We start from the raw sequence: 14,746 nt of genomic DNA, 5'->3' as shown, positions 1-14,746 counted from the left end.
GAGGAGGTGGAGGAAGATGCTAGTGACGACGAGGTCAGGTTGCGCCTTCCTGGACAGAGACGTAGTACTGGAAGCACGTCAACAACTGCATCCTCAAACACAACTCTGCCTCTCACCACAAGTCGTGGTGGCTCTTCAGGTCGCATGGGTGCTAAGCCTTGCATAGCCTGGGCATTTTTTCAGATCAATAAAGATGACCCAACTCGTGTTATCTGTAACATTTGTCAGCAAAAGCTAAGTAGAGGCCAAAAAATACATAGTTTGAGTACTTCATGCATGAACCGGCACATGGACATGAAGCATAAGTTGCAGTGGGAAGCTCAGTGTGCTACAATGCGGCCTAGCCGGCCGGGCCAACCACCGTCTGCCATATCTTGTGCATCCACGGCCTCTTCATCCTCTGTGACTGGGGGGACAGCAGTCACACCTGTTTTGGGGCACAGACCTGCCACCTCTTTACCCGCAACAGCCAGCGTGATTGGCAGGTCATCATTTTCTTTGGAGGTGGTAACACCAGCTGGTGTTGAGCGCTGTCCGACATCGATAGCACCACCTTTGGATCAAGGCAACCTAACATGTCCGCCTGCATCTTCCTCACAGACCGGCAGTTTGCCGGGGACACCCTTATCAACCCCGTCTAAGCACAATAGCCAGCCCTCGGTCCCTCAGATGTGGACAAGTAAAAGACCATTTCCTCCTAGCCATGAGAAAGCTAAGAGGTTGAATTTCACCATCTGCAAGCTCTTGGCTACAGAAATGCTGCCTTTCCGCCTGGTGGACACAGAGGATTTTCGAGACCTTATGTCCGTCGCAGTGCCCCAGTACCAGATGCCCAGTCGGCACTACTTCTCAAAGAAAGGTGTGCCTGCGCTCCACCAGCATGTCGCACACAACATCACCGCTTCTTTGAGAAACTCTGTGTGTGACAGGGTGCATTTCACCACAGACACTTGGACGAGTAGGCATGGACAGGGGCGTTACATGTCGCTGACTGGGCACTGGGTAACTATGGTGACAGCAGGACAAGGGGCTGCTGTCCAAGTCTTGCCGTCCCCACGAGTTGTGCGTCAATCCTCTTTATGTCAAAGTTCCTCCACTGCTTCTGCCTCCTCAACCTCCTCTCGGTCTTCCACCTGCACCCAAAGCCTGTCTGGTCATGCCACAAGCTTTCTAACTGCGCAGAAGGGATCCTGCACACCTCCTTACTATGCTGGCAGTAGGGCTCAACGTCATCAGGCGGTTTTTACTTTGAAATGTCTGGGAAATGTGAGTCACACAGCTGAGGAGTTGTGGTCAGCTCTGGAGAACCAATTTCATGAATGGTTGTCTCCACTGGACCTGAAACCAGGGAAGGCCGTGTGCGACAATGCTGCAAACCTGGGTGCGGCCCTTCGCCGGGGCAATGTCACACACGTGCCTTGTATGGCTCACGTGTTGAACCTGGTTGTCCAGCAATTTTTAGCCCACTATCCCAGACTAGATGGCCTTCTGCAGAGGGCACGGTCGCTGTGTGCTCACTTCCGCCGTTCGCATCCCGCAGCTCAGCGACTTACAGCTCTACAGAAGTCGTTGGGCCTGCCACTTCACCGGCTAAAATGCGATGTGCCTACCCGGTGGAATTCAACTCTGCACATGTTGCAGCGACTGTGGCAGCACCGACAAGCCCTGGTGCAATACGTTCTGACGTATAGCCTGGGCCAACGAGATCCAGAGGTGGGGCAAATCACGCTGGAGGAGTGGTCTCAGATCAGGGACCTATGCACCCTTCTGCACAGTTTTGAAATGGCGACGAAGATGTTTAGTGCTGACGATGCCATTATCAGCATGACTATTCCGGTGATTTACATGCTGGAGCACATGTTAAACAGAATTCGGAGTCAGGTGGTGGCACAAGAGGAGGTGGAGGAAGTAGAGGAGGAGGAGTTGTATGCGGAAGGGCTAACATCTGCAAGGTCCAGACGGTCGTCAGCACCAAGGCGGCAGGCATGTGAGGGTGGGGGAGATGGTTTTACCAGGGCGCATGGTAGCAGCCAAACTAGTGAGGAAGGTGCAGGAGCCCAGGAAGAAGTGGAGGACGAACTGATGGAAGACTCATCAGATGAGGGAGACCTTGATCACATTTCTGTTGTGCGAGGTTGGGGGGAGAGGACAGAGGAAGGAAGCATGATTGTTACCTCGCCACCAACACAACAGGGACTTGGTGCTCCTGGATGCGCAACACACATGAGTGCCTTCTTGCTGCACTACCTGCAACATGACCCTCGAATTGTGAGAATTAGAAATAATCCTGACTACTGGGTTGCCACACTGTTAGATCTCCGGTACAAAAGTAAATTTGCAGAAATTATTCCTGCCATAGAAAGGGATGCACGCATGCAGGAGTATCAGCAGAGACTGTTGCAGAATCTTACATGTGCTTTTCCACAAAACACCAGTGGTGCACGTAGTGAATCTCACAGTTCCAACTTGCCAACCGTGGGACCGTCAAGTGTTCAGCACTCAAACCGTAACAGAACCACAGTATCTGCTGGTAACATCAATTTTGCGGAATCATTTCACCACCTTTTTAGCCCATCCTTTGCAAGGCCACAGGAGACAAGAAGTCTGACACATAGTCAACGCCTAGAGACGATGGTACAGGAGTATCTCCAAGTAAACATTGAAGCCATGACTGTGTCACTGGACCCTTGCTCTTTTTGGGCTTCCAATCTGGATAAATGGCCGGAGCTAGCCACTTACGCCTTGGAGATCTTGTCATGCCCCGCAGCCAGCGTTCTGTCTGAACGTGTGTTCAGCGCTGCTGGTGGTGTGCTGACAGATAAGCGCACGCGGCTCTCCACTGATAATGTAGACAGACTCACGTTCATAAAGATGAACAAATCATGGATCCGAAACGACTTTTCTACCCCTGTGTCATCCTGGGGAGAGTAAAAGCTTGATGATTGGTTAAAATCACCCTACCAACCGTTTTAAGCTTTCAAATTACTAATCATGTTTATCTGTATCTTGGCTGGAAAATAATTTGGGCTTTGTAGCAGTGTGCAGCACTGATTCTATTAGGCCATCTATAATAAGCTCCACCAGATTTAAAATTAATAATAATTTTTAGCTGCATCTAGCCTGGAAAATAATTTTGGGGCTCCGAGATGCGCAAGACACATAAGTGCCTTCTTGCTGCACTACCTGCAACATGACCCTCATATCGTCAGAATTCGAAGTAATCATGACTACTGGGTTGCCACACTCTTAGATCCCCCAACCTTTTAATTTTAATAAAGACCAAAAAAATGGTCATTTTTGAAATTATAAGCATTAGCAGGTTATTAGAAACTGAAATCAAACAGTTTTCAACTCAAAACTTTATTCTAGGTGATGTTCCATTTTCACATAGGACCCCTTGTTCGAAAGGAGCTTCTGAACTCTCTCGTCCATTGAATTTGTCAGGTTTTGGATGGTTTCTGCTTCAATTGTTTTGCATGAGGACAGAATACCCTCCCAGAGCTGTTGCTTAGATGTGAACTGCCTCCCGCCATCATAGACACTCCTTTTGATGATGCTCCAGAGGTTCTGAATGGGGTAGAGGTCAGGGGAGCATGGGGGTCACACCATAAGTTTGTCCCCTTTTATGCCCATATCAGCCAGAGATGCAGATGTTTTATGTGCAGCATGAGATGGTGCATTATCATGCAAAAAAATGATCTTGCTGTGAAATACACGGTTCTTCTTATTGAACCATGGCAGGAAGTGCTGTTTGAGAAAATCCACATACATTATGGAGTTCATCTTTAGCGCCTTCAGGGATCCTAAAGGGGCCGACAATCTCTCTCCCCATGATTCCAGCCCAAAACATTACTCCACCTCCTCCTTGTTGGCGCTGTAGCCGTGTTTGCGTGGGGTGTCCATCAACCAGCCATCCTCCACTCCATCCATCTGGACCATCGAGCGCTGCACGGCACTCATCCGTGAACAAAACAGTTTTGAAATCAGTCTTCATGTAATGTTTGGCCCACTGGAGCCGTTTCTGCTTGTGTGAAGTGGATAGAGGAGGTCGACAGGATGGCGTATGCACAGCTGCAAACCTCTGAAGGACCCTGCATCTTGTTGTTCGGGGGACGTTGGAGGCACCAGCAGCTTCAAAAACTTGTCTGCTGCTATGACAAGGCTTTTTTGCCGCTGCTCTTTTAACCTGACGTAATTGCCTGTAGGAAAGAGTCCTCAATTTGCCCTTATCAGCACGCACACGTGTGTACTGTGAATCAGCTACATACTTCTTGATTGCCAAGACACTTCATCCTGATCATCGCACAATGTTGATTGTAGTCATGCCTTGACCTAAACACTCCACAATTTGTTGCTTCTCAGCAGCCGACACATCCTTTTTCTTTCCCATTTTGGCAGAAAATGTAGGCTGCTTAATAATGTGAGACAGCCTTCTTAAGTAGTCTTGCCTTTCATTGGACACACCTGCCAAACTAATTAGCACAGGTGTCTGCAATTGCTTACAGTGATATAAAGAGCCCTGACACACATCACCATCAATGAGTTTAACTGACAAACAAACAAATTCTTCCCTTATCACTCCTAAACACTTTTTGCATAATAATTTGGAACACAGTGTACATGTGCTTTTCCACAAAACACCAGTGGTTCACGTAGTGAATTTTACAGTTCTAACTTGCCAACCGTGGTCTGTATGGAGTTGTTCAATAAAGGGCCCAAAATTAAGATAACATAGATGGGAGAGGTCTCCATGAATAGGAATTCCTAAGTATTTGATACCCTGTGAGGGCCAGGCAAAGGGAAAGTTGGACTGGATGGAATCCTATATGGATTTGGGGAGGGAGACATCGAGGGCCTCAGACTTCGCTGCATTGATTTTAAAATTTGACCATGTAACAAAGTGATCTATTTCAGCCATAACAGCATGGATGGATATATGTGATTGAGTGATATATACTAGGACATCATCAGCAAATAGAGAGCACTTGTACTCGGTGCCTCCCACCTCAATCCACCTAATATTGGGGTTATGGCGAATTGATGAGAGCAGGTGCTCCGTCACTAGGATGTATAAGAGAGGGGACAGAGGACATCCCTGCCTTGTCCCATTGGTGATTGTGAAAGGTGATGAAAATGTTCTGATGCACCCCCTGGGCCTTGGGACACCCGTAGCCGGACCCTTTTTGGTGGATGCTGGTGGTTGTAGTCTTCGTGGCGGCGACCCGGTTCCGTGGCTCAGGGTGGTCAAACCAGTGGCGGAACTATTTATGTGGTTTTGATGTTTAAATGTCCGACTATGCCACCCGTGGATTGCGGTCAGAGTGAACCGCCGCTGCAGGGCAGACCGCTGAGGCTGGTGTTGTGGGTGCAGCAGAGCGTAGCATAACTCCCCACGGGAGGAGTATAGCCTCAGGGCAGTGTATGCGGAGGATGGGGGTGATGGTGCAGGGCAGCAGCAGTAACGACACGGAGTCAGTGATGCAGTCCAGGGCCTTTACCCACAGTTCTTATTATCCAGACCACGTCTGCAGGTAACGGCTGCCCACGTCGTACTGTGCTCACCAGGTGAGGGGCTCAGACAACTCCCAGATAACTTTGGAGCGCTTCACAGGACCCCCTTTGTGTGTCCTTTGTCTGGCCTTTCTTACCAACCCTTCTGTCCGGCTGCCTCGGGCCTCCTCTTGGTAAACTTGGCGCCAGTTTCCCTGACCCTATGTGGTGCCTTCCTAGCGGGTGTAGCGAGGGGCTGCGCCACATAAAATGTCACAGCCTCCGGTTTCTAGCTGAGGGTCGTTTCCTGCCTCCACTAGTTTCGGGGACCGGTCTCCCCCTTTGGCCTGACCCCTCCACGCAGGTGGATTCGGGCGTGCGGTGGCGACTCGCCCGTCCGCACCTTTGGGATCCCTTCATTCCTCGTTCCTGGAGCCTTCTCCGCTCCTCTTCCTTCCTTCTCCCTCTTCCAGGCCTGGGCCTCTGTTACTAGGCCCGCCTCCGGAGCAGAGCTCATGCAGAGCCCCTGCTCCCTGCCACTTCTGCTCAGACTTCTCTGCACTGAACTAAGATGGTGCCCACCTTTTATACTCCCTTCTCAATGCACCCAGGAACTGCTTCCTCCCTGCTCCTGCGCTACAGGGTTCCCCTTCCTCAGTGTTCCCTCCCCCCACTCCAGCCAGGTACAGGGACTGTCGTGCCCATCTCAGAGGCATATTGGTCGCCCTGCCCCACGGCAATGTGGTGTAATGCATGCAGGTGTCGGGTCCTGATCCACACTCCATCCTTACCTGAGAGTGAGATATCACACCTCTGGGTGAGGTGCAATACCTCTGTAGCAACCGAGCCCTCAGGGTGCTACAGTTCCACTTATCTTCAGCCTAGGTGACGTATTGTAATACAGGGCCGTGATTTTGGCTATAAAAGGGTCCCCTAGACCCCTACCCCAAGCTTTTTAAGAGAATCATATATGGCGTGCCAGGAGACTCTATGGAATGCTTTCTCAGCATCCAACGAGAGTATCTAATTACAAATTTTTAACTGCATCTAGCCCAGGAAATACTTTGTGCCTAGTAGCAGTGTCTGCTAGTCAGCGGATTATCCCGGCTGTTAAGCAAGCTACACCACCTGTAGTTTGGACACTTAATTTTTTCAAAGGAAATGCTTCGGGACCACGGGATACTCAGTGAAGAGCATCAGGAGGCACCCCAAGGCATAGGGGCTGGGACTGGCAGTAGGATGCCTTGCGGTGGACAGCCGAGCTCGATCCTTATAAAAGCTTTTTAACTGCAGCAGCTTTAGTGGACGCTACTGGAGCTGGAATTACGCGGCTGCTGGCATGAGACTTGCCCTCCAATAGATCCTTGTAAATGGATTTAAAGTGGATTCATTCAAACTAGAGAGACAATTTAAATTAAAAAGCTTAGAGCTGCCTCCACCACAGGGGGGCTCGCTCGACCCACCAGCGGACAGGCACCAGTATTGGGAGAGGGGGGCTGGCCGTCAGGGTTCACCGCGGCTCTGGCACAAACCCGGTGACACGGAGGTGGCACGGGCAGGAGCGGACTGAACGTGTCGGCTTCTCACTTTTTGGATTTTAGAAGGGCATGACATGCCTATATCTGTGTCTCCCCCTCCTTTTACTCCTCCACCTCTTTTCTTTTCGCATGACTATATGTACTTGTCACTTTTCCATGTGTTAGTTGTGTCTTCTGAGCAGTTTGTCAGCTTTTGGACACCTTTGAAGGTGGTTTCTATGTGTTTTTGTTTGCCTGCCATTGGTTTTAACGGTGTTCGAAGGTGTTCGACGAACAGTTCGACGAACCGAACCGAACTCGAACACTACGGGGGTGGCTCAACACTACTGATGATGATCAGACAGTTTCTCTCACACAGTTATAATGAAACATATCACAGTTTAGCTTTCATGACTGTATACTTATAAATACTTATAATCTATTAGGTTTTTTATCAACCTCTAGAGGTCCCTCATGGGACTGATAGTAGATCATAAAGAAAAAGAAAAACAACTCATATCTGAAGCTAAAGATATGGTTTGAGGAGAAAATCGGAAATTGAACTGCGGAGAACTGAGCTGACTATACAGTGGAGAAAATAATTATTTGATACACTGCTGATTTTGCAAGATTTTCCACCTACAAAGAATAGAGAGGTCTGTAATTTTTATCATAGATACACTTCAATTGTGAGAGACAGAATCTTAAAAAAAAATCCCGAAAATCACATTGTATGATTTTTACATAATTAATTTGTATTTTAAATAAGTATATGAAATAAGTATTTGATCACCTACCAACCAGCAAGAATTCAGGCTCTCACAGACTTGTTAGCTTTTCTTTAAGAAGCCCCCCTACTCTGCACTCTTTACCTGTATTAATTGCACCTGTTTGAACTTGTTACCTGTATAAAAGACACCAGTTCACACACTCAATCAATCACACTCTAACCTCTCCACCATGGCCAAGACCAAAGACACCAGGGACAAAATTATAGACCTGCACACGGCTGGAATGGGCCGCAGGACAATAGGCAAGCAGCTTGGTGAGAAGGCAACAACCGTTGGCACAATTATTAGAAAATGGAAGAAACTCAAGATGATTATCAATCTTTCTCGGCCTGGAGCTCCATGCAAGATCTTTCCTTGTGGGGTAAGGATGATTCTGAGAAAGGTCAGGAATGAGCCCAGAGCTACATGGGAGGACCTGGTCAATGACCTGAAGAGAGCTGGGACCACAGTCTCAATTAAATAATTAATTTGTATTTTAAATAAGTATATGACATAAGTAATTGATGACCTACCAACCAGCAAGAATTCTGGCTCTCGCAGACCTGTTTGTTTTTCTTTAAGAAGCCCTCCTACTCTGCACTCATTACTTGTATTAATTGCACCTGTTTGAACTTGTTACTTGTGTAAAAGACCCACTGAATATTAAAGAAGACTAGAGTGTAAGAGACAATCCGGTAAGAGGAACGGTGATAGAAAAAAGTGCTTCTTTAAGTATGAATATGTGAAACTTTGCAATGGTATCTTATTATAGTAAATTTCAGATGTATAACTAGAATATCAAGGTTTCCAGAGAAAATGTTGGTGTGCCTCTCCCATTATATTAAAAATATGATACCTCCTGTGCCCGTAGAATGTGGTTCAGCTATATCACTATGTATTTATCACAGTCATACAATGCTTTCATGCTTCCTGCACATCACTACGCTAGAATCTACACTGTGTTCCAAATTATTATGCAAATAATATTTTCTCAGATTTTCCCAAATTACCTATATGAATTGCAGTCATTGTAATTTTCCAGTCAAATAACTATTAGAGTACAATTGAAAGGTTTTTGTACAAACTGCCTATGATAACAGTATATTTAAAAAAAAATAAAAAACTCAAACTGCACTGAAAATGCATGTTCCAAATTATTATGCACAGCAGAGTTTTCAACCTTTTCATTTTAATAAAGAACAAAAAAATGGTCATTTTTGAAATTATAAGCATTAGCAGGTTATTACAAACTGAAATCAAACAGTTTTCAACTCAAAACTTTATTCTAGGTGATGTAACATTTGCACATAGACCCCTTGTTCGAAAGGAGCTTCTGAACTCTCTCATTCATTGAATTTGTCAGGTTTTGGATGGTTTCTGCTTCATTTGTTTTGCATGAGGACAGGATACCCTCCCAGAGCTGTTGCTTAGATGTGAACTGCCTCCCGCCATCATAGACACTCCTTTTGATGATGCTCCAGAGGTTCTCAATGGGGTTGAGGTCAGGGGAGCATGGGGGCCACACCATAAGTTTGTCCCCTTTTATGCCCACAGCAGCCAGAGATGCAGATGTGTTATGTGCAGCATGAGACGGGGCATTATCATGCATGAAATGATCTCGATGGTCCAGATGGATGGAGTGGAGGATGACTGGTTGATGGACACCTCATGCAAACACGGCTACGGCGCCAACAAGGAGGAGGTGGAGTAATGTTTTGGGCTGGAATCATGGGGAGAGAGATTGTCGGCCCTTTTAGGATCCCTGAAGGGGTAAAGATGAACTCCATAATGTATGTTGAGTTCCTCAAACAGCACTTCCTGCCATGATTCAAGAAGAAGAACCGTGCATTCCGCAGCAAGATCATTTTCATGTAGTGTTGGTGCTCGTCCATGGTCACAGCCCCTGTGACAGATATTGTTTTGCTTCTTATAAATTGTCATCTTCTTCCCATGCAGAACCGCCTCAGTCCAAAAAATTGGTGTGAAATAGTAAATTCTAAATAGGAAAAGAGAGGGGGGGCTGCAGTTTTTTTACTCAATGTTTGAGCAGGTGCAGATGACCATATAAATCGGATGCATGCTATTTGTGACTTTGACGGACAGTACTTGTACATGTCTGATTTTTTTCCTCTAACCAAGTGGTCCGATGAAAAAAATCACAGCGTGCACAATTTGCCTAGAAGAATCGGATGACCATCATCCATTCAAGTCTATGGGTTTGTGAAAAAAATCGTACCACACTCAGATGAGTGTGATCCGATTTTCACGGACTGACTGCATGGAGAAGGTGGAGAATTTTTTTTCTTTCTCCACCTCTGAGAAAATCGGATCCCACTCTGTTCACACTCTGATCAAAGTCTGGTCAGAGTCTGATCAGCACATTAGCATAATCGAAAAACGGTTATCTGCACTTGCTCTTTCAGTGAGAGGGCAGATGGAGCTGAAGGGAACGGAAATGAGGAGTTCTGAGCCCACATCTCTGACATCTTACAAGAAGTGCCCATCTACTCATTGTGTATTCAGACACCATCAAATGAAAGGAAAATTACCCAAAATATGCAGGTTATCTGCACAATCCTATTGCATATTTATTTTTAACTTTTCTACAAATACTCTTTAATAAAATTATAATTTCTTTGACAACAGTTATCATTGAATAATTTCTACTTAAATAAACTAAAAAGTCACTCGTTTTAAATAGTTTCTAAATAGTAACCATTATGTACCCTGTGTTAATCACCTTTCATTTGGTCCAGTCCATCTGGTTGCATTGTCGTTGTCCCTACATCCTGTTCAAGTTTGTCTTGAAGATGTTTTAAAACCTCCTAAAATCAAGATACAATAAAAACATGTTTACATTCTTGAAGAAGCTACAGGCTTATGGGTGCTTTCATGCCCTTTGGCGTCTGATCACATGGCATACATTCCATGATCATATTCTCATTTTCCAGACTGATCACACTGACTAGTCACGTAGGAGGGGAAATACAGCAAACTATGAGAACAGACACAGATAAAGGAATGGCTATAATGATGCCTTTGTTTGGGAAGTGCAAAATGTCATGGTCTTCTGGCCTCCAGGCCTAGTGTGGGCAACATTACATCCTTTTACTCCAAATGGCACACTCAAAAAACTGTGGTTTTACAAATGTGAGACTGTATTAAAAGATCAAGCGATAAGAGTTCATTATATTATGACACCTGGAAAAATTCTATGTCCCCTTCACACTAAATGATGTACAAAAATAACAGCACAACGTAGGAGGTCAGAGGAGAAGTAACGCTGTTGTTTTGTCATCGACCATGGAGGATTCTATTGAAGAGGTTTTCCACATCTGGGACAATACTGTATATATTTAAATGAAGTAGTTCCTTTTCTAAAATAAAAAAAACAAGTACTCACTACGTCCCACTGTTCCAGTATTGTTATAGTACGTGAGCCCTGAAGCCAATCAGAGACCGGTATTGGGCTACTGCGCTCTTACTTCCCTTGGTCGAATGTCAGACAAGTGGAAAAAGTGAGTGCACAGCAGCCCTATAGCAGATGATTGGCTGCAGAGCTCGTTTGGAATAACAGTGCCGCGCGAACCCCGGCAGACCCAGGGACAACATCACTGCAACAGTTATTAACTGTTATTTTTATTTTACAAGAGAGACTACCTCTTTAAGAGAGCAAAAAAAAACAAAGACAGAAACACAATACACAAATACCCTAGGACTGTCCCATAAGGGTCGCCGTGATGAGGTGGGATGGCTTTCGCATTATTTTGATCAAAATTATGTTAACTAAGTACCATTTATTATTTTCATGCACTATTGCGGTTTATTTATTGCAGGGTATTTGTGTATTGTGTTTCTGTCTTTAGTTTTTTCTGTTTAATGGCCATGTGTGAACATGCTCTGCATGCACACCAATTTACATTCCAGTTCAGTTCTTCAGGTTTTCTCTTTAAGAGAGCATTTAATTAAGGTCTGCTTTTTAAATTCTTTGTCTTACATGGAAAATATATACAGTCATATGAAAAAGTTTGGGCACCCCTATTAATCTTAAGCTTAATGTTTTATAAAAATTGGTGTTTTGCAACAGCTATTTCAGTTTGATATATGTAATAACTGTTGGACACAGTAATGTTTCTGCCTTGAAATGAGGTTTATTGTACTAACAGAAAATGTGCAATCTGCATTCAAACAAAATTTGACAGGTGCATAAGTATGGGCACCCTTATCATTTTCTTGTTTTAAATACTCCTATCTACTTTTTACTGACTTACTAACGCACTTTTTTTTGTTTTGTAACATCATTGAGCTTTGAACTTCATAGCCAGGTGTATGCAATCATGAGAAAAGCTACTTAAAGTGGCCACTTGCAAGTTGTTCTCCTGTTTGAATCTCCTCTGAAGAGTGGCATCATAGGCTCCTCAAAACAACTGTCAAATGATCTGAAAACAAAGATTATTCAACATAATTGTTCAGGGGAAGGATACAAAAAGCTGTCTCAGAGATTTAACCTGTCAGTTTCCACTGTGAGGAACATAGTAAGGAAATGGAAGAACACAGGGACAGTTCTTGTTAAGGCTAGAAGTGGCAGGCCAAGAAAAACATCAGAGAGGCAGAGAAGAAGAATGGTGAGATCAGTCAAGGACAATCCTCAGACCACCTCCAGAGAGCTGCAGCATCAACTTGCTGCAGATGGTGTCACTGTGCATCGGTCAACTATACAACGCACTTTGCACAAGGAGAAGCTGTATGGGAGAGTGATGCGAAAGAAGCCGTTTCTGCAATCACGCCACAAACAGAGTCGGCTGAGGTATGCAACAGCACATTTGGAGAAGCCAATTTCTTTTTGGAAGAAGGTCCTGTGGACTGATGAAACCAAGATTGAGTTGTTTGGTCATACAAAAAGGCGTTATGCATGGCAGCAAAAAAACACAGCATTCCAAGAAAAACACTTGCTACCCACAGTAAAATTTGGTGGAGGTTCCATCATGCTTTGGGGCTGTGTGGCCAATGCCGGCACTGGGAATCTTGTTAAAGTTGAGGGACGCATGGATTCCACTCAGTATCAGCAGATTCTTGACAATAATGTTCAAGAATCAGTGATAAAGTTGAAGTTACGCAGGGGATGGATCTTTCAGCAAGACAATAATCCAAAACACCGCTCCAAATCTACTCAGGCATTCATGCAGAGGAACAATTACAATGTTCTGGAATGGCCATCCCAGTCCCCAGACCTGAATATCATTGAACATCTGTGGGATCATTTGAAGAGGGCTGTCCATGCTCGGCGACCATCAAACTTAACTGAACTGGAATTGTTTTGTAAAGAGGAATGGTCAAAAATACCTTCATCCAGGATCCAGGAAATCATTAAAAGCTACCGGAAGCGACTAAAGGCTGTTATTTTTGCAAAAGGAGGATCTACTAAATATTAATGTCACTTTTCTGGTGAGGTGCCCATACTTATGCACCTGTCAAATTTTGTTTGAATGCGGATTGCACATTTTCTGTTAGTACAATAAACCTCATTTCAAGGCAGAAACATTACTGTGTCCAACAGTTATTACATATATCAAACTGAAATAGCTGTTGCAAAAACACCAATTTTTATAAAACATTAAGCTTAATATTAATAGGGGTGCCCAAACTTTTTCATATAACTGTATTCTTGTATCATGTTAGCCAGTAGATAGAAATATATTTAGATTTGAGAGTCCTCAGTGGTTGATACCTTTTAATGGCTAACTGAAAAGATGGTAACAAGTTGCAAGCTTTCCATACTACTCAGGCCTCATCATCAGGCTAGTATAATCCAAAATCTGAAGAGTCACAGATTTATACACAGTAAGACAAACAAAAAATGCAATAGGTAAGACAGGTGATGAAAAGCAGAGTTATTATGGAAGAACTGTTTATCTCTTCCATAATAACTCTGCTTTTCATCACCTGTCTTACCTATTGCATTTTTTGTGTGTCTTATTGTGTATAAATATGTGACTCTTCAGATTTTGTGGTATACTATGCCTGATGAAGAGACCTGAGTAGTCTCGAAAGCTTGCAATTTGTTACCATCTTTTCAGTTAGCCATTAAAAGGTATCAACCACTGAGGACTCTCAAATCAAAATATTTGTCTTACATGTAAACCATAATCCTAGATCATTTAGAACATAAAGTAACACATAACTATAGCTGCACCTACATCAATGTAAAAGAAGAGGCCTCAATTCAGATTTTGCAACTTTTGGCATTTTTACAGTAGTCCCAGCCAACTCCACCCACTTTCCGTCTAGTGGGTGGACCTTTGCTGCAAGGGGTATGGGATTTTGGGAGCACAGTCAGCAAATTCATCGTAATTTACATCACAAAAGTGGCATAAATCACGATCACGTCACTGCCTGGGGTGGATTCCCTGTACATAGCAGCTGTAAGATGCATCAAATTCGTTAAGAGGTGCACAGCACTAAATTAATTTAGAACATCTTACTCCAGTGTTCATCAGGTTCAAGACTGTTTAGTAGCATTTGTTTCATTGCATTTAATGTAAAAAATGAAGCCACTTTACAGATATCATTTCTGAAAGTGAACTACCATCTCGCTGGTTTAATTATGCTCGCAAAATTATTTAATTTTAATTAATTAAATTTATTTTATTAATTATTTTATTACTATTGACATGTTATATCTGAATATTGACATGATGCTGATGTTTAAATATGCATATTTGTATAGCATTTTACTGTTCTCTCTAGGTGGTGTTTCCCCTTTAAGTGATGGTTGCAGTAACAGCCTGGTAGTATGTTACATGGCTCCTGGGAGAACCGGTCCCATAATATTGGAAACGACTGATTGGTGTCTAATATGACGTGGCGCTGGGATATGCAGCGTCTGTCTGGGGTGTGTTTAGATATATCCTACACGAGAGATAGTTTGAATAGGACACTGATTAATGTCACACTAATCATGTTATTGGC

The 14,746-nt window shown here is 44.2% G+C and overlaps 1 protein-coding gene across 2 annotated transcripts in view; it reads right to left on the bottom strand.

Moving 5' to 3' along the window:
* APC2 (APC regulator of WNT signaling pathway 2) overlaps positions 1-14,746 on the bottom strand; it is a 97,645-nt gene that overhangs the window by 55,303 nt on the left and 27,596 nt on the right. For both annotated transcript variants that reach the window (XM_073686260.1, XM_073686261.1), the window contains exon 4: positions 10,518-10,602. In XM_073686260.1, the coding sequence (XP_073542361.1) occupies positions 10,518-10,602 (85 nt within the window). The remainder of the gene's footprint in view (positions 1-10,517; positions 10,603-14,746) is intronic.

The sequence above is a fragment of the Phyllobates terribilis genome, unplaced genomic scaffold (assembly GCF_046119375.1).
Source record: "Phyllobates terribilis strain yellow unplaced genomic scaffold, ASM4611937v1 Scaffold_1__5_contigs__length_1240528914, whole genome shotgun sequence".
Classification (NCBI taxonomy): Eukaryota; Metazoa; Chordata; class Amphibia; order Anura; family Dendrobatidae; genus Phyllobates; species Phyllobates terribilis.
The sequence above is the reverse complement of the archived record's forward strand: the minus strand, read 5'-3'. Positions and strand labels throughout refer to the sequence as shown.